General features: G+C 34.9%; 3 protein-coding genes across 3 annotated transcripts; 2 read left to right on the forward strand and 1 right to left on the reverse strand.

Moving 5' to 3' along the window:
• Positions 1-98: 98 nt before the first annotated feature.
• eIF3g (Eukaryotic translation initiation factor 3 subunit G) lies at positions 99-5,181 on the reverse strand (the record flags this gene model as incomplete). The annotated part of the gene is given in 6 exon segments (NM_001044121.1): positions 99-285; positions 1,900-2,102; positions 2,306-2,429; positions 2,938-3,102; positions 3,465-3,653; positions 5,087-5,181. Coding segments are annotated over 5 exon segments (825 nt in total). The 3' UTR covers positions 99-141.
• A 2,410-nt stretch (positions 5,182-7,591) lies between these two features.
• Positions 7,592-13,011, forward strand: LOC101743193 (band 4.1-like protein 5). The gene is made up of 3 exons (XM_004931820.5): positions 7,592-7,748; positions 8,206-9,596; positions 9,714-13,011. The coding sequence occupies exons 2-3, from the start codon at positions 8,221-8,223 to the stop codon at positions 10,078-10,080; spliced, it is 1,743 nt and encodes a 580-aa protein (XP_004931877.1). The 5' UTR covers positions 7,592-7,748; positions 8,206-8,220; the 3' UTR covers positions 10,081-13,011.
• Positions 13,012-13,244: 233 nt separating this feature from the next.
• Positions 13,245-24,061, forward strand: LOC101738098 (adenylate kinase 7). Its single transcript, XM_021351780.3, has 16 exons — positions 13,245-14,068; positions 14,516-14,671; positions 15,862-15,998; positions 17,191-17,318; positions 18,196-18,348; positions 18,948-19,029; positions 19,106-19,192; positions 19,297-19,455; positions 19,540-19,659; positions 20,062-20,246; positions 20,330-20,421; positions 20,777-20,887; positions 22,242-22,523; positions 23,092-23,219; positions 23,545-23,703; positions 23,788-24,061. Exons 1-16 carry the CDS (start codon positions 13,837-13,839, stop codon positions 23,995-23,997), a joined length of 2,421 nt encoding a protein of 806 aa, XP_021207455.1. The 5' UTR covers positions 13,245-13,836; the 3' UTR covers positions 23,998-24,061.
• The last annotated feature ends 832 nt before the right edge of the window (positions 24,062-24,893 follow it).

The following is a 24,893-nucleotide window of genomic DNA, read 5'->3' on the forward strand; positions in this document are numbered from 1 at the left end:
TAATCATGTTATGATTTCTAAGGCTTTCTTTTGATATATTGTTATAGGGACCCTAAATAAACTATCATTGAAGTCAAAAGAAACTACATCATATTTTTAATATAAATGTATTTATTTAAGTTTGTGTACAAATGGAACTTTTTAATTGTTTTGTGGAGGCTTAGACCATTCCACGTTCAAAATCAGATGATCATAACCATGACCATTAAGTGATTGAATTGCTTTCGCAGCATCTGCCCTGAACTTGAAGTGCACATAAGCAAATCCTTTGCAATGTCCAGTACTCTGAAATGAATTTTATAGTGGTTAAGTATTTTATTTTATTAATTTATGACAAGTTCCACTAGCATAATAAGTACTAATGTAAATTAAGTTTTGGTGAAGCTGTCATTAAATAAAGTATTATGTCGACATACAATGTCGTTGTCGGGTGGTGATGCTGTCAGGCATCAATTTACTTGGACAGGAAGTCTACCATTTTTACTGGATGTTTCTAATAACCCAAATCGACTTGTAAACTTAAATCCTCAACCATATTTATTTATTTATTTGATTAGGTGGGTGGACGAGCTCATGGCTCATTTGGTGTTAAGTGGTTACTGGAGCCCATAGACATCTACAACGTAAATGCCGCCACTTACCTTGAGATATGAGTTCTAAGAACTCAGTTTTTTCAGAACATCAGGTGGGGCCCTTTGAAACGAAACGCATTACTGCTTCACGGCAGAAATAGGCAGGATGGTGGTACCTACCCGTACAGACTCACTAGATGTTTCCAGTCAAAATATATATTAATACTAGCTGACCCGGCAAACATTGTTTTGCCATATATAAGATTTCTAGGGAATTTCTAGTGTAGAAAAAAAAAAAACTTATTGTAAGTGTGTAAGGATGTGATAAATGAGTGAAAGAGGTATGTAGTGCTGTGAACGATGAGGGAATATATAATAAAAATAACAAAACCTGATTCAACCACATAATACCTCATTATAACAAAAAAAAATGTCCAAATAAAAAAAAAATGTTAGTGGTGGACAACCCTAATCACTTAGGGGTATAAAAAATAGATAGTAGCTGATTCTCAGGCTTACTGAATATGCATAAAAAATTTCATGAGAATCGGTCAAGCGGTTTCGGAGGAGTATGGGAACGAACATTGTGACACGAGAATTTTATATATTAGATTAGGTATATAATATTAAATTATTTACTGAATCCTTTTTATTGTTTAAGTGCTTATTTGTGTACAGGGTATGTTGGAATCATACATACCCTTACACCTTAAACTAAAACTTAACCTCTTTACGGATTACGGCACATGTGTGTACATTTGTTTTATTTTATTTAGTTGAATGGCCACTAATTTTTTTAATGAATATTCACTATTTTTTACGTTTTTTACAATTCAAGGAGAATCGTTTTCAATATAAAGTAACCAAATCACTATAAAGAATAATTTTAAATTAATGTGTTTGTTTTTTAAATTATTCCCTGAAGAGGTTCAAACTTTTGCTACAATTCGATTTTGGGTAGCTATATTTTTTTTTATTTAAATGTTTCAGACGTGTCGAATGCTTCGTAACCATGACAACTATAACATCCGAAACATCCCATTTATATGAAAAATGTGAGAAAGAAGAAGAAAAATATGTAAACTTTGAAAATACTTTTATATTTCTTTGCCTTAAAAACAGGCCCCATTGATTGTGAGGGATGATAAATCAGCAGTTTGCTAAGGTTATTTATTACCGGTCTTAGGTTATTGGCTGATTTTTTACATGATCTGAGTTGGTACATGAGATGAAAGAGGTCAACCACGGCTCATATCATCATATGAACCTGAACCGTGGTTGGTTGCAGCGGCTAGTTAAAGTAAAATAGGTTTTCATATTATCTCACTTTTTCCTTCGCAAGGTACAGTTTATGCACAGGGCCAAAACCTTTGACAAGGTCATCAATATCAGCTTCAACTGCAAAATTGCTAAGGTTTGATATACGGATGGCAGTTACGTCTTCACGACGCACAGGGGGCTGATCACGACCAGGTATACGTCCCGCAGACGAGGGCGGAATGTACTTGTTGCTAGCAGCAACTTTTGCCTCTGAAACATTTTTTTTTTAAATCAGTTAAACAATCAATCTTTTAAAAGTCCACAGAAATACTCATTAGAATCATCGGAAATTTAAATTTTAGTATAGGTCTTTTTCTACTTATATTCTTGAAGAAAAGGCAGATCCTGTTCTATCAAATATTATATTCTTTTGATGAATGTACTACAAATATAATTAGTATTACTAGACTTACCTGCAGCTTTGGCAGCTTCAGCAGCTTTAGCTTGTGCAATTTGAGTGTGCTTGAATGGACAATACAATGTCAAATGGTCTCCTTGACATGTACGACACTTAAAGATAACATTGCTGGATGGTGGCTAAAAACAAAGATTTGAATTTTTAACATTTTATATTTATGAATTTTTTCTGAGATTTTACGTAGTTAAATATGGGCAGATTTTCCTATATTCGATGCATCATTAATGGCGTTAGTGATTAGCATTTCATTAATATGTGAAATGTTTGTTCTTTCAGGAATAGTCCGTGCTCAATTACACCAATCAAAGATACTGAATTTTACCAATTAGGTGTGTTTCATATGTAGTAATGATCAGAGCTTATGAATAAAGTGACAATTTACAAGTTTCTTAAAGAATTCATTTTAACCTGCTAATTAACAGACACTGTTTTGATTTCCCAATTGGGAATGAATGAAATATTTACAGATATGTTTGTATGTAGATAATCATAATCTGAACATAGCACAATTATGAAAAACAAAGTTTAATGTCTTATTAAGTGAAAAATGTCTGAAACTCATGCAATAGTGTAACTTAAATAAATAACTTTCAATACCTTATGAACCTTAAAATACTGGAAAATTACCTTAAGACCATCAAGCTCCCCGTCATCTGGGCGTTGACTCTCTTCCTTACTGGTGATGAACTGCATGAAGACATCTTCAGCTACATTAGTAGTAGCAGGGTTAGGCCCAGGCTTGTCGCTGGCTGAATCTCCAAATTTGCTCCAAGTTTTACGTTTGGCAATACTCTATAACAGTAAGTTTTTTTTGTGACATGTAGACTACCTGGCCAGGCCCACTCAAGCTAAAATGTTTACTGGCGCAGAGACATCACAATTTAAAGTGGTCACAAATTTTTAGCAGTGTTACATAAACAATAATTAAATAGGTAAGGGATTAAAAGTATTTCACCAAAATGGTCCAGTCACATATTTGTGAAAACAATTGAAAGTACAAGTGTAACACTGTAAATATATTTGTATGTGAAGTATATCTAGGGCCTAATATCATTAAAGCTGATTTATTTTATAAGAACTACCATTAATTTAGAAAAGTTGTGGAACACTAGCAGTAATAGCTGAGTAGCTTGACATCACTAATAAATGTATACCTTTGAAACAACACGTTTTTCAATTTTGTATGTCCTGACAATTTTCACTTTCTTGTTATCATTGTCGTATTTATATTCCGTAACAATTTTTAGTCCATTTTCAACCACTTCAGAAGGTGGTGGAAGTACACCTTGGTCAATCTCGACCTCATCAGCCCAGGAAGCCTGAAATTCTTCAGCAACAGGCATCTGTGAAAAATTTAAAGTTGTTCTTACGACAGACACAACAAACTTTTTTTTATTGATTATAGGAAACCAAGCATACAGCCCACTTGATGATAAGTAACCACCATCACTCAAGCACATTAGCAATTCCAGAAGCACAATCAAGCTGTTTTCTACTTCTGAAGAGTCTTCAAAGACATACATGTCATTGTGCTTGGTAACACTATAGACATTAGAATTCATTATAAATTTGAACGTTATGTTGCTAAAATGATGGCCAAAAAAGTACTGTAAATTATTCTAGTGGTTCCAGAAAGTGAAGATAAATTACGCTCATGTGGCTGGGTTACCTCAAAAAATACCTTTGAGCACTTCCTATGGAACATACAGTAAAGAAATCAACAAGAACTGGAATCCTGCTGTAGAACCTTAGTTTCCAAATGATCTGTGAGAATGCGATGGTCGGCAATCCAAACAGCCCATATCCATTTGGAGACATATGGAAGTAGCTAGTATTAGAGAGGCTAGGCCCATTATAGCACTCAACATAAGGACTGATGGGAAGTGTTTGCCTAGGGATGAAGAACTTTACTGTTAAAGACTTAATATTTTAAAAGCCTTAGCTTTCCCTTTCATATCGCTCTACTACTGAACAGTTCCAGAAGTATCAACCTTAAGATTCCCAATCCTCTCAAAAGGTTGTAAGAATACTCCTTGGAATTGCAGATTTCTTTTACTATCACACTTATTATTGGTGCAGAGTTCGACCTTACTACCCAAAATCAGTGCATTTCTAGATATATTCTTTGCTATATGCACCATTTGGCTTGAAATAATGTTCCCTCTATAGTTTTTTCTGAGGGATATAATAACTCCTTGAAATGGGATTTATAGGGCATATTCAGTTCTAGGTAGAGGCATGGCTACTACTGTCACATTGCTGATATCCATAAGTGACCGTAACCACTCATTATCATGTGTACCGTATACTTATATGCCTTCAGAGCCAATAAAAAAATATTACTTTAATTTAAATTGGAATTACAAAGCTGACAAGGCAATATAAAAAGAATGAGTTATACACAAATGAATTTTAATGGATTCCGAAGTTAAATAAAAGGTTGTTTGCGTAAATTTTATTCAATTATGATTTAATGGAATTGGAATATAAATTCAGAGCAGTTAGCGAACTAAGTATAAAGTTGCATCTTCTACCAACGAAGTGGTATATACCTTCACAAAAAAAAAACATGTTACTTTACTCTACATTGGAGCCTAATCTTGAAATACGTAGAAAATACTGTTTTCAATGCTGCCATTATTTTAAATATTTTTGAATGCAAACATTGAGGTTAATATTAAAATTAAATGTTAATCAGAGAAACGTGAAATGAGGTTTATGTTGTTGGTGGTTATAAAAAATCAAGAATATGAAAGTATAATTTGTTTCTACTTACGTCGAAACATATATTTTATACACCAATTGCTATTTTGCAATTTATCGTATGAAGTGATAATTGATAGGTAGGTTTGATCGAATGCTCCACTTGTTTTGCTGGATACAATAAAAAGAAATCGTAACGTAGTCACGTCACACCACAGATCACTAATCCATAGATTATACACTTGATGGCTCCTCTTCACAATCGGCCAAGATGGGCGATTAAAGAAACTCACGATAGTGTAATAATGGCTCCTCTTCACCATCGGCCATGATGGGCCAACAAATGATCGTCCATCATCGCCGTCATGATCGGGCAACTCTCCACACAATCGTGAACGTTCATTTACTGACTACTGATATGTTAAGACGTCTAGGTATCGATGATGGAAATCGAGAGGATCGCGGCTGCGGTAATAATTTTAGTTAGCTCATATAGTCATTTATTTATTGTGCGCGAAAAAAGAATTGTGAAAATTCTTTTATTTATTTATAATTAATTAAACAAATGCTCACCTTTAAGTTGGATCCCTTTACTAGATATGTTTATTTTTATCACTCAAATTAATTAACTTTGGTCAATTATCGTTTGTTCGACGACTGTTGGTGATTTTTCGATCATAAAAACAATTAAATTCCCAATTATTAATTATTTTATATCTAATAAGCAAACCATCACCTCACGCCTTCCTTGCACATGCATCGGTTTTGTTAGTCAGCTGGCAATGGCCGTATTTACTAGCGTTTTGTTATCAAGTGCGTTTATACTGTCTAGTTATTTTGTAGATAAAAGATAGAAAAAAATATTGAAAACTTCAACAAACTTCAACAATACTTCAACAAAAAAAATGTCAGTGAAGACGGCCAATTAGTTGTTAAAGTACGATTACCGCGGTTTTAATAAATTCAGTTATTTTTAATGATATTAAATATTAACAAGCTTATAGAAATTTCAGTGATTTCTAATTACTCTAAGAATATTTTAGGAGTACAACTTTCGTGTTAAAATGATACTATTCATTACCATGCAATAGGAGATAGTAATGATACTTGTATTTTGTAATAAATTTATAATTCCTAAATTCAGTGCGTAGTTCAAAAAATGGAAATGTATGCACACAAAATCTGTTTTTGTTGAAATGATAATTATTTATAAGTGCAAGAAATATATTGCAGGAACATGTAGTAGAAATTCATTTAATATGGAAGAATGAACTTAGTATATCTAAACTCTTTAAACAGGATTTTATTTTGCAATTTATACAACAGTAGCACAGCTAAAATAAAAACAGAAAGAGAAAGTGAAGAATAAAAAGGTGAAGAAGAAAAGAAAGTGAAGAAATGAAGAATAAAGAGGAGTCCGTCAAGGAGATCCTTTGTCACCGAAGTTGCTGCGGTTCTGGAGAACGTTTTTCGTCAATTAAACTGGGAAACAAGAGGGCTATCAATAGATGGAGACAACTTAACCCATTTAAGATTTGCAGATAACTTGATAATCTTTTCACCAACAAAAAATGAACTTCAAGCAATGCTTGGAGAATCAAATGAGGAAAGTCGGAAGATAGGGCTGATTATGAACACTCAGAAGACTAAAGCTATAACTAACGATATAAAATACCCCATAACTATGAACAGCAACACTATTGAATATGTTGATGAATACGTTTACCTAGGCCAAATAAAATCGCCGTCAGACCTCACTTCAAAAGAAATAGAAAGACGAATATGGAATCTAAAAAAAGTGATGAAAAACAATGAAACAAGCATAACCATTAAAAGGAAACTCTTCAACACCTGCATCCTCCCTGTCCTTACATACGGATGTCAAACATGGGCCCTAACAAAGGCACATGCTCGAAGATTAGAAGTTTGTCAAAATGCTATAGAGAGGAGCATGAAGGGGAAAAGATTATCAGACAAAATAAGAACATCAACAATTAAAAAACAAACTCAAACAGAGGATGTCTCAGTTACAATAAGGAAACTTAAATGGAAGTGGACGGGGCATACTATAAGAGAACAGGTATCCGAGAGACAGAAAAAGAAACCGAGGTAAACCATTTCGGAGATGGGTGGACGACATTAAGGCAGTTGCGGGAAGCACATGGACCAGAACAGCTGAAAATAGAAGCTTATGGAGGCAGTTGGAGGAGGCCTAGGTCTATAATAGACAAACAGACAAAAACTAATAATAATTTAGGTGAAAAAGAAAAAAATCCATAAAAATGTAATTAATATTAATACCACTACTTACTTAAAACATAGTAAAAAAACTAATAAAATGAAATAATAATTGTATATGTAAAAAAAAATGTATTTGTCTGAATAAAGGCTTTATTATTATTATTATTATTATTATTATTATTATTATAAAAAAGACGAACAAACAATTTTTACATTCGATCATCAACGAACAAACGACGAACAAATAATTAAAAATAAAAAAATCCGAAAATCAAAAAAAGGGAGGCTAAGTTCAGTGAGCCAGCTTCCCCCTAGCACGGCATAGTGAGTGATAATCTATGTACCATAGATTATACACTTAATTAACTACATAAGTGTATATACCTACATTTGTAAACGCCAGTTTTGCAGATTGAATGCTATTGCAATGTTTATTCATTAGGTAATATTAGTCCGTCCCAGAGAACTAAAAATATTATTTTAGTAACTTTCAGGTAAGCACTTGCTAAATAGTTCTTTGCGAAATATTTTTAAAATAGTCGCTCAATATTATTAAATCACAGATCCGAATGATGTCAAAATGATCGTGGGCATGGCATTTACTTTCGTAGACGTTGAAGTTCGGAATGTTTTATGGATATAACATAGTTACAATAATAACTTATGCTTTTCGATTGAATGCCCTTGATTAAAACGAATCTATTAATTAAATTTATACATCACCACCTTTATGAGTATAAAATAAATGGGTGGATCAATGCAGTAGTGATAACATCATTTGTTTAAGTTGTAATATTTTTTGAAAATCGAACCGAATTTGAATTCGTTTAACGACACTAAGCTCTTTTATGTCTATGTTTATTTTTTTTCTAATTAGGCTATTATGGTTCTTAATGCAATTATTATTTAAAGTAAAAATCATTAATAAACTATATATTTTTTTTATTTTAGGATATAATTAGCAAAATGCTAAAGTTTTTAACAAGAGGGCGTTCTTCAAGCAAAAGTAGAAACAAACAGGGGCAAAAAAATACTAACAATAAGAATCTAATACAATGTAAAGTCTTGTTATTGGATGATACTGATTTAACTATAAATTTGTCCAAAAAAGCTAGTGCCGCTGAACTCTATGAACAAGTTTTTTATTCTTTAGATTTAATAGAGAAAGATTATTTTGGATTACAATTCACTGATACAAATAATGTGAAACATTGGCTTGATCCTACTAAAACCATAAAGAAACAGATAAAGATTGGCCCTCCTTATACACTCAGACTTAGAGTTAAATTTTATTCTTCTGAGCCTAATAATCTTCGGGAAGAGTTGACTCGATATCAATTCTTTTTACAACTCAAAAAAGATTTACTAGAGAGTAGGTTACAATGTCCTAATACTACTGCTGTGGAATTAGCTGCTTTATCTTTGCAATCTGAACTGGGGGATTATGATGACACTGTACACACACCAGCAACAGTGTCAGAATTTAGATTTGTACCCAATCAAAGTGAAGAAATGGAAATTGAAATATTAGAGGAATTCAAAAAGTACAAAGGTCTCACTCCAGCTCAAGCTGAAGTCAATTATTTGAACAAAGCAAAATGGCTTGAAATGTATGGTGTTGATATGCACATTGTTCTTGGAAAGGATGGGTGTGAGTATCGCCTTGGCTTAACTCCTACTGGCATTCTTGTATTTGAAGCACAACAGACAATTGGGCTCTTCTTTTGGCCCAAGATAACAAAGCTAGACTTCAAGAAGAAGAAATTAACTCTGATAGTTGTAGAAGATGATGATCAGGGACACGAACAAGAACATACCTTTGTTTTTCGATTACATAATGAAAAAGCTTGTAAACATCTTTGGAAATGTGCTGTTGAATATCACACATTTTTCCGCCTAAGAGCACCAGTTAAAGGACCATCAGCTCGTCAAAATTTCTTCAGAATGGGTTCGAGATTTCAGTATTCTGGTAAGACTGAATATCAGACCACACAACAGAACCGTGCCCGTCGTACTGTACAGTTTGAGAGAAGGCCAAGCCAGAGGTTTGCACGTAGACAAAGCCATGTTTTAAGAGAACGTGAGAAACAAAACAGTACGAAATCTGAAGTAAATCCGTCAGAAACTAATGATGAAACACACAATAACTCTGCAGAAACTGCTACCATTTCTCCAGCTTCAGATGTTGATGCACTGTCAAGGAAGAGTAGTGCAAAGTCACAAAAATCGAATGTTGAACCTGATCTATTAGACACCCAAAATGATACAAAACTATCTTCAGTTTCTGATCATGTAGCAGAGCCAAAAGATAGTTTTACATCGATAAATGAGCAGAGTAAGATGTATGTACGAAATTATAAACATTAGACACACAACAAATAATTTTACACACAAGTTATTATTTTAAAGTACAAATTATATTAAACAAATTTATGAATAAATAAATTCTTTTTTTTCAGTTCAAGGATTTTAAAAGGAAACAATGGCTTAAAACTCTCAGATCTTGATACTAAGATAAGTTCTGAAACAACAAATGGAAATGTATCCGGACCTAACTCACCAAAAGTATTGGCTGAACCAGCTGTCACCAATCAGACCGGCTCTGCATATGTGTCAATTGTGGTTGTGGAACCGAATCAACAAGTAGCTAATAAAATTTTACCTACAAAGCAAACGGAAAAGAAAGAGGAAATAACTCCAAAGTTGCATACAATGTCGGCACTTTCTCCATGGTTGGTAAGTTCTGAGCCGAGTTCTCCTTCAGGTATTGGTGAGAAGGAGATTACTATCATCCATCGTAAATCAGTTATTACAACACAGCTTTAATTTACAGCAAGAAAGTAGTAATACTGTCCCATAAACTAGTAATTTTTATTTTGTTTTTGAAAGAGATTTATTCGGGTTAATTTGGAATAATTTATTTCCTTTATAAAATGACAATATTGATGTTATTTATTTCTTATTTTATGTGATTTTTATCGAAATATAAGTTTTAGTGCCTTAGATTTAATGCCTTATAAGTGTAAGTGTTAAGGTGCTCGCAATTATATATAGGAAAATCGTCTGATAGTATTTAGCTTATGAATTTAATGACGATAATTATATGGTATGAAAATCATTTAAATGTACTTAATTTTTATTATTATTTATCATTCATTTTATACATTTATATCACAACTTAATTTAGATTTAGAAAAATATTTCCTTAAGTGTGTGTTATAAGCATAAGTATTTAGCATTTTATTGAATGCATTCAAAGGGACCCAATATAACATTCCATATTCTGCTCAAGATCATGATGTCTTGCAATGAAACCGTCCTATAATAAAACTATAGAATTATGGAAATAAACTACAATTAAATAAGTACAATTTAAAAGATATCTTTCAGTATTATACCCATCAGTTAAGGTGCCATAAACATGTCAATTTCCTTCATTGTAATCAATACTCATTGGATTTTTGATTTCACCTGATGGATTAAAAAAAGTTAAGGATCTACAACTATGAACATAAGGCTGCTATTTTGTACTTAAACAATAATTATATGATAGATAAAACAACATTCATTTATTATTATTCGTGAAGTGGTTTTGAGATTATTGTTTAAAATATTAACTGTGCTTAATTCAATTGATAACAGAACCTACTTAGACAGTAAATATATTGTCTGAACACTTAAGTGGTCTTGGTCCAGGGAGTCATAGGTATCAGGACTACCTGGTTAATAAAAAGTGTTCCTAACAAGTATTAAGGTGACTTTCTGTGCTTACTGGAATACCATTTTAAACCAAATTCCAGCAGTCACAAGGAAAATGCAGTTACAAGTTAAGTTTTACAATATGATCCTGGTGATCATATTAGTGCCCAAATGATTGCCATTTGAATTTTTTTGAAATTAAAATTTTTCGAAGCTTTATTAAAAGTACTCAACAAAAAGTTACAATGTATACATAAATCAGCTGTATTTAAATGAACAAAATAAAATTATCAGGAAATAGGTTCATTCAGTCATGCAGAAATACCATTCTACTTACAAAAATGTGCTTAATGCTATTTATTTTAGGCACTTTTAGACTTCCTAAACCATATGAGATGTATCTCTTTCTAATCTACTTTCCATGTAAAGTAATGTAGTATAGTATATAATAATCACCACACGTGAATGGATGAATAGAGATTTAAATATTTTATTAAATGTTTCCCCGGTGTAGAGTCCAGTTCATACTTCATTCTATTAAAAAAATGGTTTTTCGTCAAGTGGTTCAATTGTAAGTTACTGTCGTCGCCGTAAATCGGTTTTTTAGTTTATATGACTATCTGATTAAAATTAGTTTAACATCTTGATAGTGGTTATACATGTTCAAATGCAAAGAAATAGAAGTTTCAGACATAACCTGGGATACCTTTACGGTTTTATGTTGCATTTATTTATTTAATTTACAATTAGTTAATACAATAATTATTATTAAGTAGGTAGACTTTCTTTTCAATAATTTATTGCCCAACATTAATTTAAATGACAGATTCTTGAAAGCTTTTCACGTATTACAAGGAAAGTCTGATAAAATTGATGTGAGTGGCGGCACATAGCATGTATGTTGATTTTTTCTATGACGTCATCATACAAATTGGCCTCGGATAAGATATTATGACGTCATCATACAAATTCAAATTGGCTTCGTATAAGATATGTTACAAATGAACAGAGTTAAGTGGTGCAAAATGTTAACCTCATGAGTAACTTGTATTTGAATCTATACGTAAGAATAGACTACCTTCGTAGTACATGCCGAGGACCGCACGACGGTAACGACTGATCAATTAGCCCGTAGGTTGGTCTACCTTCAACGGCCAAAAAAGTTGGCAGGAGCTTTTTTGCCATCTAAATTTCATATAATAGGACATCCTGAGTTTATATGCAACATTGATTCGAACAAAAATAATGCAATCTATATTCAAGTTGGTTAACTTTAGTTTTGTTCAAGAGACCGTACAAAAAAATTTACGCCTTAAAGACATACAATAAAATTCAAAATTAAGTTGCTGCTTGAAACAATCTATTTATTTCCGAGTTTAACGGTTTTAAATAAAAATTACCGTATTTATCAATATTGTTGAAGGTATGAATGAATAATATCTGTAATTCCCCCATTATCGCTACAATATGTTTTATAATTCTTAGCTAAGTTATTAATAATTTGTCACTGAGTTTATCAGCATACGTGTGTCATCTTTTTAGACCTTCAATAAATAGGGTAAAACAAATTTTGCACGCGCATCTTTTCCTTGTTTTGAAAAAATACGCGTTTTGTAAGTTTCCAACTTTTCATTTTATCGACTTAAAAGTGTGTCAGAAATGAATTATAAGTTAAAGTTTAATTCATAGTTTGAATAGCGATTTTTTTTGGCCTCGTTAAGCGACGAAAAGCTTACTAGGAGGTGATCTCACCGACTCATTCGACCGACATTTATGAGCCTCAATGACGTAGACACATAAGATAGTACCTAAGTTTTCGAAAAATAGTTTTGAAGAAAAAAAAGCAACGAATATTTTATGTCTAAAATGGTTATTAAAATATACATTTTAATTATATATGTATTTTTATATTCCTAATATAGGTACTTAGGACTACAAATGTAAACGTATGTACTTACTCGATGTAATTATTTGTAATGGAATTAAGTCGCCTCTATATCTGAATATATCTACAGTATTTTACATTTTAAGAAAGTAATAAATGGTTTTATCTTCAAATGTGTTTCTATTAATACTATATTAAGGTTTTTACTTGAATGAATCTACTACGGGATCGGAATCGCGACCCGCGGACAAAAATTCAACAGGCTGATGCTAAAGTTAGTTTGCAAGTCTAACTCTTTACCGAGTTCGACGAGTACAACTAGGCCCTGTTTATAGCGCCATTTTTAATGTTAGATTTAATTTTACTAATTTTGATCCAATATTTTTATTGAAACTCAATATACTTTATATTTTTTTATAAACAATAATCTGAACTCATTTTCAAAGGAGACTGACTGTCTTTATGAAAATGTACATGGCAGAAATATCTTGAACATATCTTTGGAACACTTCATCGGACACATGCTACCAAATACAGAACCAATCTCTTCGTAGACCCAGAGGTTTCAAACTGTGAGATTGGAACTCGAACACTGCTGCTGGTGATTGGATGGGCCTTTATTCAACTGCACGTCTGTGATGTGATAATGCCATTATCCCAAACAAATGAGTCAAACTAATATAGAATAAACTTAATAGTAAGTAGTATTATCCGAACATCGTTCCAAAAATGAAAACTCAATAGAACTAACTTTAAACCTTTGTTGTAAATTAAAATAGCACTGTCAAACATAATTTGTCTTTGCTAACATCGGAAAATGCCAATAGACACTCTCCACAGCTTCAATTGAACCTTTATTTACGATTATTAATTAAAAATAATTATATTAACATTGCTTGTCTTTAATTTTAAGTATCTGTGCGTATAATAACTATATATGCTCCATAACTCTCTAATATATTAAGTGTATAATCTATGTCCATAACATTTAAAAAAAAATGAAAAGGTCTGTAGAGAAAATTCCTTCGGTTACTGATACAAGCAATTTATTTTCGCATCGACGCTATTTCATTAACAATTTAGATTCATATCAAGGAGAGCAAATTTTAAAAGCCGTTTCAAAAATTTTGGAGCGTAATGTACCAACGAAGGAACAATCGGAAACGGTTCTGGGAGAAGACATTGACACAGGATCGCAAGTACCACCGGCAGAAATTTATGAAATTATAGGTAAATTATTCTATTTTCAGTAATATTATGTCATAACTAACAAGTTCATGCAATGTCTGACCTTTTAGTTCAAGTAAATGTTGCAAGTAGAGTTTGAAATTCGTACGTTTGATATTCAAAAACTTGGGACCTTTCCGAAACTAAAAAAAGCAAACTATTTTTTTATTAACTTAGCCAAACGATACACTAAGGCACAGCCGTGCAAATCCAAGTGGAAGGTAGCTGGCGAAGGTCTCATACCGCTAAACCAGACCGTTCTGTCACGCGTCGCCATTGCTACTACGCCTAAAACATTTAAAACTATTATCATAACAATCTTTCTTACCATCAGACCGCTTAAAAAGAAAATACCAGTATGCGCTTTTAAGATACTAATTAAGATTCAACTAAATACCACTAAGTAGTCTTGAAAATTATTATATTTATTATTAAACTTATTGTGATTAGGCACAGTAACGGATTCCAAGATTAAGACACTTGATAATGTAGCAAGAGTTATAGATAAAACAGAAGCTTTGCCTAAAATGCTTACTTGCGGAACAGTTATAATTGATATCAGCTGTGACAAAGATGAACATAAAATTGCCAAGGATTATCTTGCACGTAAGTACATATATCGCTTTAAACTATGTGAGGACGACGAAAATTAACGATCTAATTGATTGCAATCCGGATTGCGCTATTGTTAAAATAATAAGAAGTTACTGTTTACGCCCCGTCATGACGTATGCAAGCGTAGTGTTCGCTCACGCGGCCCGCACCAACTTGAAGCCCCTTCAGATTATTCAATCCCGATTTTGCAGGATAGCCGTCCGAGCACCATGGTTCCTGAGGAACGTGGATCTCCACGATGACCTGGAGCTCGACTCTGTCAGTAAGTATCTACAGTCGGCATCATTTTCGAGAAGGCGGTACGACATGAGAACCCTCTTGTCGTGGCCGCTGGAAACTACATACCCGATCCTGTAGACCGAATGGTAAACAGTCGACGTCGCCCAAAGCACGTCATTACGGATCCTCCCGATCCATTAACGGTGCTTTTAGGCACCACAAGCACCGGTCACCGTCCTCGTCGAACCCGTCGCTTGCGACGAAGGGCTCGACGAGCAAATTAACCCATAGACACAGCCCACTGAGTTGCTCGCCGCATCTTCTCAGTGGGTCGCGTTTCCGATCCGGTGGTAGATTCTGCGAAGCACTACTCTTGCTAGGGTCAGTGTTAGCAACACTCTGGTTTGAGCCCCGTGAGCTCACCTACACACGTTAGGGTGAAGCTGAAATAGCCTCTCAAGGCTATCAGCATAAGTAGGGAAAAATAACCTACATAATAGTACTTAGAACATTCAGAAAACGCCCTAAATAACCAAATGCTCAATTTATTCAGCAGTACAAATTTATTATCATTGTCATAACTTAAAATTGGTAATGTATGCAATACGTACTCAACAAATGTTCACGATTGACTTCCACGGTGAAGGAATAACATCGTGTAATAAAAATCAAACCCGCAAATTTATAATTTGCGTAATCACTGGTGGTAGGACCTCTTGGGAGTCCGCACGGGTAGGTACCACCACCCCCTGCCTATTTCCGCCGTGAAGCAGTAATGCGTTTCGGTTCGAAGGGTGGGGGGTAGCCGTTGTAACTATACTGAGATTTTAGAACTTATATCTCGAGGTGGGTGGCGCATTTACGTTGTAGATGTCTATGGGCTCCAGTAACCACTTAACACCAGGTGGGCTGTGAGCTCGTCCATCCATCTAAGCAATAAAAATGTACGCAATGTTTTTTAGTCCTGAAAGACTACTTGGAAACGCAAACGAAACCCGATGTAGCAACTGACGACGAAACTGCTGAAGATTCGAAAAAACGATGTCTCCTTCTGATTTCGACTGTTCTAACATGGGGTTGCACAAAGCCATTAGACCCAGTATGTTTTGTTTTAACTTAGACTTGCTCCAGAAAGGGCGAATTCGCCGCGAAATGTTTCGCGCGAAATCATTCGGGCGTTAGTGAGATATAGTCCCCGGCACGTAACTTGGCAAGAGTCGATAGATGCGCAAAGTCGCTTTTTAGGTCTCTTTGGTTGTCAAGCGGGACGCGGGGAAAGACGTAGCACCGTTCCGAGCGCGCAATTGGTGAGTCAGTCGACCCTCCCCTCCCGCACCTCGTCCACGTTCCGTTCGCTCCTGGTTACACATGCGCTTACTAAATTGTAGAACCCTTTGTTTATATTGAGTTTTTGTTACGAGTTGTTATTATTGTTTTAAATTTAGTTTTTGTTACGAGTGTTATTCTTTTAAATTTGTTTGCAATGCCAGGACCAAATACCAATGACCATATAGTCGATTCAGTCACTGAGCGTTTTATTATTTACGCCAGTGACGACAGCGACTCTTCGTTATGTCAACGATGAGGAGCCAACTCCTTCTACCAGCTCAGGTGCTACCATAAATTTAATCCAAGGGGTAGCACTATTAGAAAATGATAGTGACGACGGCGACACATAATTTTTAATATTAAGTATATTTTTTTAAATAAACTTCTTAACTTTTAATTGTATTTTATTTATAACACCTAATACACTTAACGAATTCCTCTCTTTTCTTTAACTTTCATCTAAACACACAGGCTTAAAGACAAATTATGGCAAATAAAAAATTAAATTAAATTAAATTATATGCGGGCAATAAAAGTGACCATTTTTTGTTGCAATGTGCACTATGCCCGACATTATCCTCACTACACCAAAACCTTGCCAACTTACGTGCCACTTACCTACTATACTAGGCACCAATACATCGCGTCCACAAGCATCGCGCGAATTTAAAATACGCGCGTAAATCGCGTGCACTACGCCAGAATCTCGACTCGCGCGTGATTATATTATTTTCCCTCCGTTTTTGTCTCTCTAGCGACGGTAAGCTTTATAGTTCGTACTGACTAAATTCGTCCCCAAATGCTCGCGCGTAGGTACGCTCTTTCTGGGCGAAATGGTCGCGCGTGATACGCACGAGAGAATCGCGGCGAATTCACTCCTTCTGGACAAGCTCTTAAAGCGAAAAATAACGACAAACGAGTTTAAATATATCTAACCCTATATTTTAATAATAACTTTTTAGGATACCCCAGATTTACCTTTCTTAGAAAGTGATTTCCGCAAAAGGAAGCCACATCCTAATTACAAAATTCACTATGACATTGAAAATGATGTGATTGCTATTGCTAGAAAATATAAATCCCAAATCAGGTAGTTAAATCCTTTTCGTAAGTAACTTGTTACACTTTGATATAATTAAAAACCATAGTCTTTAATATACCTAGTGCCGTGTAGAAATACAAAAACATGCTCAGTGGTTAGAATGGAATAGTTGGTACGAATAGTTGGTGGCTGTATAGTCCGACATTACACCCACCCGTTTCTTAATCACATTCTCGATTGCAATTTTGTTTCAACAAATCTAAGGCTAGTGTCCTTCATAGATTTTCATGGGACGCGGATTACATTAAAGCGACTTCCTCTCTCTCAAGAAATCGTTGCTGCTCTTGTCATCATGGAGCAGTGGTGGCAAACCATAGAAAAAATGATTTTATTTTATATTAGACAGACTCCACAGTTTCACTTGTGTTAAATCTGTAATTCAGATGGGATAAAAAACGTTGCCTTATAATGAGATATTTGTCTTGTTCTTTGGTCCATAAAGTACCAGTCGAATTAAAGATTATTTGGTACGTAAAATCATGAATCAGCAAGCAGCACTGCCTTATTTACTATAGAAGTTATTTATACCCAGCTTTGCCCGGGTCATTTTTTATCATAATAAAAGTAGATAAACCTGTGTTCATCCAGGTTAAAAATTGAAATCACGTGGTATGGTTTTTTAAATATACCCACAGACACAGCCCACTGAGTTTCTCGCCGGATCTTCTCAGTGGGTCGCGTTTCCGATCCGGTGGTAGATTTTACGAAGCACTGCTCTTGCTAGGGTCAGTGTTAGCAACTCTCCGGTTTGAGTCCCGTGAGCTCACCTACACACGCTAGGGTAAGCTGACATAGCCTCTCAAGGCTATCAGCATAGGTAAGAAAAAAAAAATTAAGTATATTTTTTCTTATTAATACTTTGTAGGGCTACAGTGATTGCGTCTGGTATAACTTACGGTGGTCGTGAGGATGTGCTATTTTATTGGTTTCAAAAAGCTTGGGAATGTGAACGTCTTTTACCAACAGTCGGACGTGGTGGCAATATAATTCCCCTGATTAATATTATCGATTTAGCACAGTAAGTATGCATAGCTTTAATCTGCCAAAAACTGTATTACAAAATGACCTTTCAGCAGGAAATGCAGATAATTACGGTGCGCCTTAATATTAAGGCTCACCGTTCACGGGCCATATGTCACAAACCAAGGAGCTTTATATATGTATTTGTAATCGTTTTAAAAAGACAGTGTTGTGGAAACTGTGTCCTTTGTTTTTTTTTTATTGCTTAGGTTGGTGGACGAGCTCATGGCCCACCTGATGTTAAGTGGTCACCGAAGCCCATAGACATCTACAACGTAAATGCCGGCACCCACCTTGAGATATGAGTTCTAAGGTCTCAGTATACTTGCAACGGCCCCACCCTTCAAACCGAAACGCATTACTGCTTCACGGCAGAAATAAGCAGGGTGGTGGTACCCGTGCGGACTACCACCTACCACCAGTAAGCTTCCCTTCGTGTGCCGCCATACAAATTTGAGTCAACTTTACGCGATCGAGAAGTTAAAAAATTCACTAAGCACACAGGTCTTGCATTACTCACGGTGATTCTCGAGCAAAACCACTTGCTATAATGACATCATTATCGCCATTAACGCCATAACGTCATTCGTTTTACAGAATTGTGTATAACTTGGTGACGGATTTCCCCAAGAAACTCTACATACTTGCTGTGGAACAAAACATTTCCAAACAAAGAGAGGTAATTGAAGGTAGGGTTTGAATTTTTTTGGTTTTTTGTTTCATTAAATATCTAATTGAGAGAAAAACTCTTATAGATTGTGAAAGCTTTAGGAAGAATCGTTGGTTCGGGTATGTTCACATGCATACCACCTGAAGATGCTTTTTTAATTCCCGAGATAGACGTAAGTCTGCTTTTTTTGATATTTTGGTTATATGGTTTGAAAACGAAAAAGTATTAACTAAACCCTTACTCTAATGTTAACTAAAAGTATTTTAAATTTTATAGCAAAGAATTTACGATTCCATAACACTAAATTTGACAATGGAGCCTACTTTTATCGTTGAGACAATGGGTCTTCAGTGGGTTTCGGAGCAAACATTCGCAGAAAACGTTCCGATGTTAATGAATCAATTTAAAAAAGAGAGAGGTTTGAAATCTTTCAAGGTATTTGAATTTGATGTTTGCGTTGGATATTTAATAATTCCAATTGAATACCTATAAGCGTTGATGTCTTTACGAAATTGATAGGTCATTGTTTACGGACCTCCGCTGGTTGGGAAGACGACTCTGTCAAACCTCATATGCGAATCTTACGGATTATTGTATATTTCTCCAGAGACAATAGTTCAGGATACTATAGATGATTTGGTCAGTACATTCAATGTTCCTATATATCTGTATGTAAACACTACACGTGTAAACATAAGGTACCTACATACTTAATTGTCTCTGTTTGTCATTCGATAAAAAGCCATGTGTTTCATAATCGTTTAATAATGCCATAGAACGCAACCATAAAAAATATATGAAAAGTACCTAATAGCTAAAGGATGTCACACCACAACATTATTTTGATAAAAATATTAATTTATACTTTTATAAATAGTATTAGTAGGAGTAGATTTATTTGAAAATCGTAAATAGTGAGCAACTTCTAACATCGTCTTCAATTTATTTTTTTCATAATAAGTTCTATTAATTGTAATTTTTCATGTATTAATGTATATTCATTATATTTTTAATTTGAATAACATTCACCATCGAATGAAGACATGGCGAGTAAACCATTGGGAGAAAGGGGAAACCGCAGCTTTAGGCCCTATAATGGGTGAGGAGGCCGAACCAAGTGAAGTCGACGATGATTTTGGTGAGGAAGAGGGCTTTCAAGAATCGGCGAAGCACACTTTGGCCATGCTCCAGACTGGGCGCCCCCTCGACGATGAAGAAATTCTAGGGTGCACCTTTTTCATTTTAAAAATACTTTAAATTTTTATTTCCCCTTCTGAACAGTCGTAAAAACGGAACTATTTATTTACAGATACATAAGACAACGATTACTGTGCCGTGCGGCAACAAATAGAGGATGGGTACTTGATGGTTTCCCGACCTCTCTAGGACAATGTTCTTCATGTAATATTTCCAAAATTGATACACATAATTATTGGATAAACTTATAAAACTTTCACATAATTAATAATAATACAGTAAAAGCTTCTTATTCGCGCTTCCTCCATTCGCGTTTTCACTATTCGCAGATTTAAAAAAAAAAACCACCCGTTTCCTATGTACGCGGCTAAAGATTTATTTATTCGCCAATCGAACTAGTACGTACATACACATTAATAAAAATAATTCCAATATGTAGGCATCCAACCGAATATCCTTTTTAAATGCGCTTTTCCATATTCACTTTTTCTGTATTCGCGGCATATTCACGGAAAGTATACCCCGTGAATAAATAAATTTTACTGTAATTTTTTGTCAGTATTTGAAAAAGGCGACGAACAAGATTCAGAGACCGGGGAAGAGCGCAATGAAGATGATTTTGATGAAGATATTGATTTGTACAGTAATGTTTTGAAAAAGTTATTACCAGGTAAAGATCAGGTAGATAAAGACATAAAAAACACACACAGACTAACAATTCATATGATGTATAATTTATATTCCATTAAGACGAATAACACCAAGCCATAGCGCGTGAAACACGTCATGTCGAATCCTCCCGATCCACTGACGATGCTTTTTGGTACCCCAAGCACCGGTCATCGTTCTCGTCGAACCCGTCGCTTGCGACGAAGGGCTCGACGAGCGAATTAACTCATAGACACAACCCACTGAGTTTCTCGCTGGATTTTCTCAGTGGGTCGCGTTTCCGATCCATTTGTCGATTCTGCGAATCGCGGATCTTGCTAGGGTTCGTGCTAGCAACATCGTCAGGTTTGAGCCCCGTGAGCTCACCTGCTCGCCCGGTGACGCTGAAATGGTCTCTCTAGAGTCTAGACCATTAGCTTAGGTAGGAAAAAAAAACAGCGCGTTTCAAGGAATCTTTATATCGCTATTTATACTTTTTCCATGCCTATTACCTGGTAGCCTAAGGAGCTATTCCAGCTAAGCCCGGGTGGATAGGTGAACTCACGGGCTCAACCGGTGACAATTTGCCGACACTAGCCCTCTAGAACTCTTCGACGTAATCGACGAGTTCGACGAGGATGGTGACCGGTGCTTGAGGGGCCTAAAAGCACCGAGAGTGGATCCACGGGATCCGACAAGACATGTTTTGCCCCACGGAATAGATAAATAAGGTTTCGCCCTACGACAGCTTTGTGTTGTCCCGTCGTGGTCGAATAAGGGACTTATGCCATATACCGAATGATAATGTAAAGACGAATACAAATTTTAGTGGCTTATTCTACCAATTTACAGATACTTAATTTCGAGAGATAGTAATCTATTTATTTGTTTTATGGTATACTCGCATGTAGTTTTAGGTTAATCTGACAAAAGGATACATTTTCTCCATTATAACGTGTATTAGGCTAGATTAGGCTAATCCACTCTAAGGAATGGTAAAGTATTTTAAAATTCTGAAACTTGATATACAGTTTTAAACGATTATGACAAAGACGATTTACCATAAAAACATTAAAAACACCTTAAGCACTTGTAAAAATATTATCTATATGTCGGTGTTTTTTAGAGTATTCAATGAACAAGCGTGAAGTACCGCTTCTGCCATATTTATTATAATACCACAATTTAATACAGTGTTGTGTGAAGAGTAGGAGCGCTAATGATACATATCAATAATTCATTTGAGACTTTGATTTCTTGTCTTAAGGTAGACAGCGGAATTCACGTTTGAGGCATTAGTGAACTCGGATAAATGCTCAACCGTTGCTCATGCCGATGAGTCGTCAGCACAATTACCCTCAAAAAACCTTTTGTAGATATTGTGGTATCTCTGGAAGCATCCGACGATTTCATCTGTGAAAAAGCCATGCGGCAACCCGAAGGTGATGAGCGTCTGGATGAAGAAATAGTTCTTAAAAGGTTAAATGAATTTCGAGCAGGAGACATGAGAGATATAACTCCGCTGAATTTTTTTGATGAGCTTGACATACACCCGCTTGTGGTGCCCGTGAAAGAACATTGTGATTATGCTATGAAAAGCATATATACCACTGTGGCCCTCCGAATGGGAAGGCCATGTCTTTATGGGAAACTTATTGGTACGTCGTATTTATAATTTGACGCCCATTATTTATGCATAGTTGCCATCTGTGAGATGCGAGTTCCTAAGCTTAGATTTAAATCTGATTGTTAATCAACCATTCGAAAACATTCGTCTTTTTACAGTCTAGAGAAATAAGAAGACCTCTTTGTATTTTTTAAAGTATGATTATGCTTCTAACCATCCTTGTATTCGTTAAAAGTCCACTTGCAAAGATCGTGACAAGCCATGACAATAGAGAAAAACAAATCAAGAAGCATTTTTGTTTCTTTAAATGATTTAGTAACCACTAAAACTGTAAAGTATTTGAAACATCGGAAATAATAAAAAAAAATACGAAATTAAACCGTAAGAGTAGTTTTAATTATGTACCTACTTATGATGAGTTTGTCAGTAGGAATGCCTTCGAAGATAATATGAATGTAACGTAGATAAAAACATTTTTTATTTTATTTAAGTATAATTGATAGATTAAAAAGAAGTAAAAACGTGAACTCTTAGTTCAATTGTTTTAATTACTTAAATAACACATTACATTTCATGATTATTTAATTTTCAATACTTAGCCATAGCAGAAGCTACGAAAAAAAGAGAGAAAGAGGAATTAGAGACATTAAGGTCTAAGGAAGCAAAACTGATGAAAGAAATGGAAAATAAAATGAGGACTGATCGGGAGGAAAAAATGGAATATTGGGTATAAAAAACCAATCAGTAAAACCGTAATATGATATGTATTTACTGGTGGTAGGACCTCTTGTGAGTCCGCGCGGGTAGGTACCACCACCCTGCCTATTTCTGCCGTGAAGCAGTAATGCGTTTCGGTTTGAAGGGCGGGACAGCCGTTGTAACTATACTGAGACCTTAGAACTGATATATCAAGGTAGGTGGCGCATTTACGTCGTAGATGTTTATGAACTTCGGTAACCACTTAACACCGCTGCAAGCTCGTCCACCCATCTAAGTAATAAAAAAAATGTATATTTTTACTTTTCTAATTAATTGCACAAAATAAATTTTAGTCCGAACTGTACGCTTTGCTGCGTGAAGAGGAAGAAGCCGCTCTAGCTGCTGCCAGTGAACCGATGAGGAACTATTTAGTACAATACATATTTCCTACTCTTACAAAAGGGTTATTAGAAGTTGCCAAACTTCGCCCGAACGATCCAATAGATTTTCTCGTATGTATTAATCCAATTAACCGAACATATACCTAGTATTTGTACTGATAAATAATAGATTCATTGGCCATTAAAATATTGCAGGCCGAATATCTTTTTAAACAGAACCCCACTGGGAAAATGTTGGAGCCCGGTTATAACTTGCAAGCGGAAAAATTATTGGGTAAAATAAAAATCCTAGATGATGCTATAAGGGATCTGAACATCCAATTGGAGCCATTACTGCCAGATGATGCGAAAGCGGACGAGGAATCGACTTCAAAAAAGAAAATATATAGCATGACTGCATTTTAATTATTATTAATAAATTCTTGTTCAAAGGCTTTTAAATGGTGTTTCAATAAAAAGTGTTGCTGAAGTTCGTTTTATTATTCTTAAAAGCTCTTTTTTTCTATCCTTACCTATTCGCTAGTCTAGTCTAATGGGCTATTCCAGCTACGCCCATAAAGCTAGGTGAGCTCACGAGCTAAACTTGAGAGAATTTACTAACACTAGTCCTAGCGAGAGCAGTGCTTCTAGAATCTACTACCGGATCAGAATAACGACTCCTTGAGAAGTTCCGGCGAGAAACTTAGTTGGATAAAAGCATTGTAATTGTTGCAATAATTTCCGAGGATTTTAAACAAATATACATAATACATTCATACAAACTAACTTCATAGTATTATCATTATACCAAGCATACATCTACGCCAATCATTAATGATTAAAAAATATTAATGGTGAATGAATTTACTAAAAAGTTATCACGATGAAACTAAGGCAACTTTATTAATGCGATTTGTTTCACATAAATCAACCTAGAATGCGTTGGTATGTATTGCGTTGGTTCTGTACATAAATTAATTAAAATCTGCCTATCAAAAAACGAGATTCAATATTTGTCGATCATAAGTAGGTAAACATCAGATACGACTTCGGCCTTGTGGTGCAATTACTACTTCCTATTATTTCCGAGTATTTTTATAGTCTGCTATCGTAAACTTAATATTTAAAAAAAAATTGACAATATCTGGGCATCAGATCGAACCATTTTCAATTCATTCGTTCATTCCAGTAACATTGCGTACATTTTTTTTTATTATTGATTAGATGGGTGGATGAGCTCACAGCCCACCTGGTGTTAAGTGGTTACTGGAGCCCATAGACATCTACAACGTAAATGCGCTACCCACATTGAGATATAAGTT

This window comes from Bombyx mori, chromosome 22, assembly GCF_030269925.1.
Source record: "Bombyx mori chromosome 22, ASM3026992v2".
In the NCBI taxonomy this organism is placed as follows: domain Eukaryota; kingdom Metazoa; phylum Arthropoda; class Insecta; order Lepidoptera; family Bombycidae; genus Bombyx; species Bombyx mori.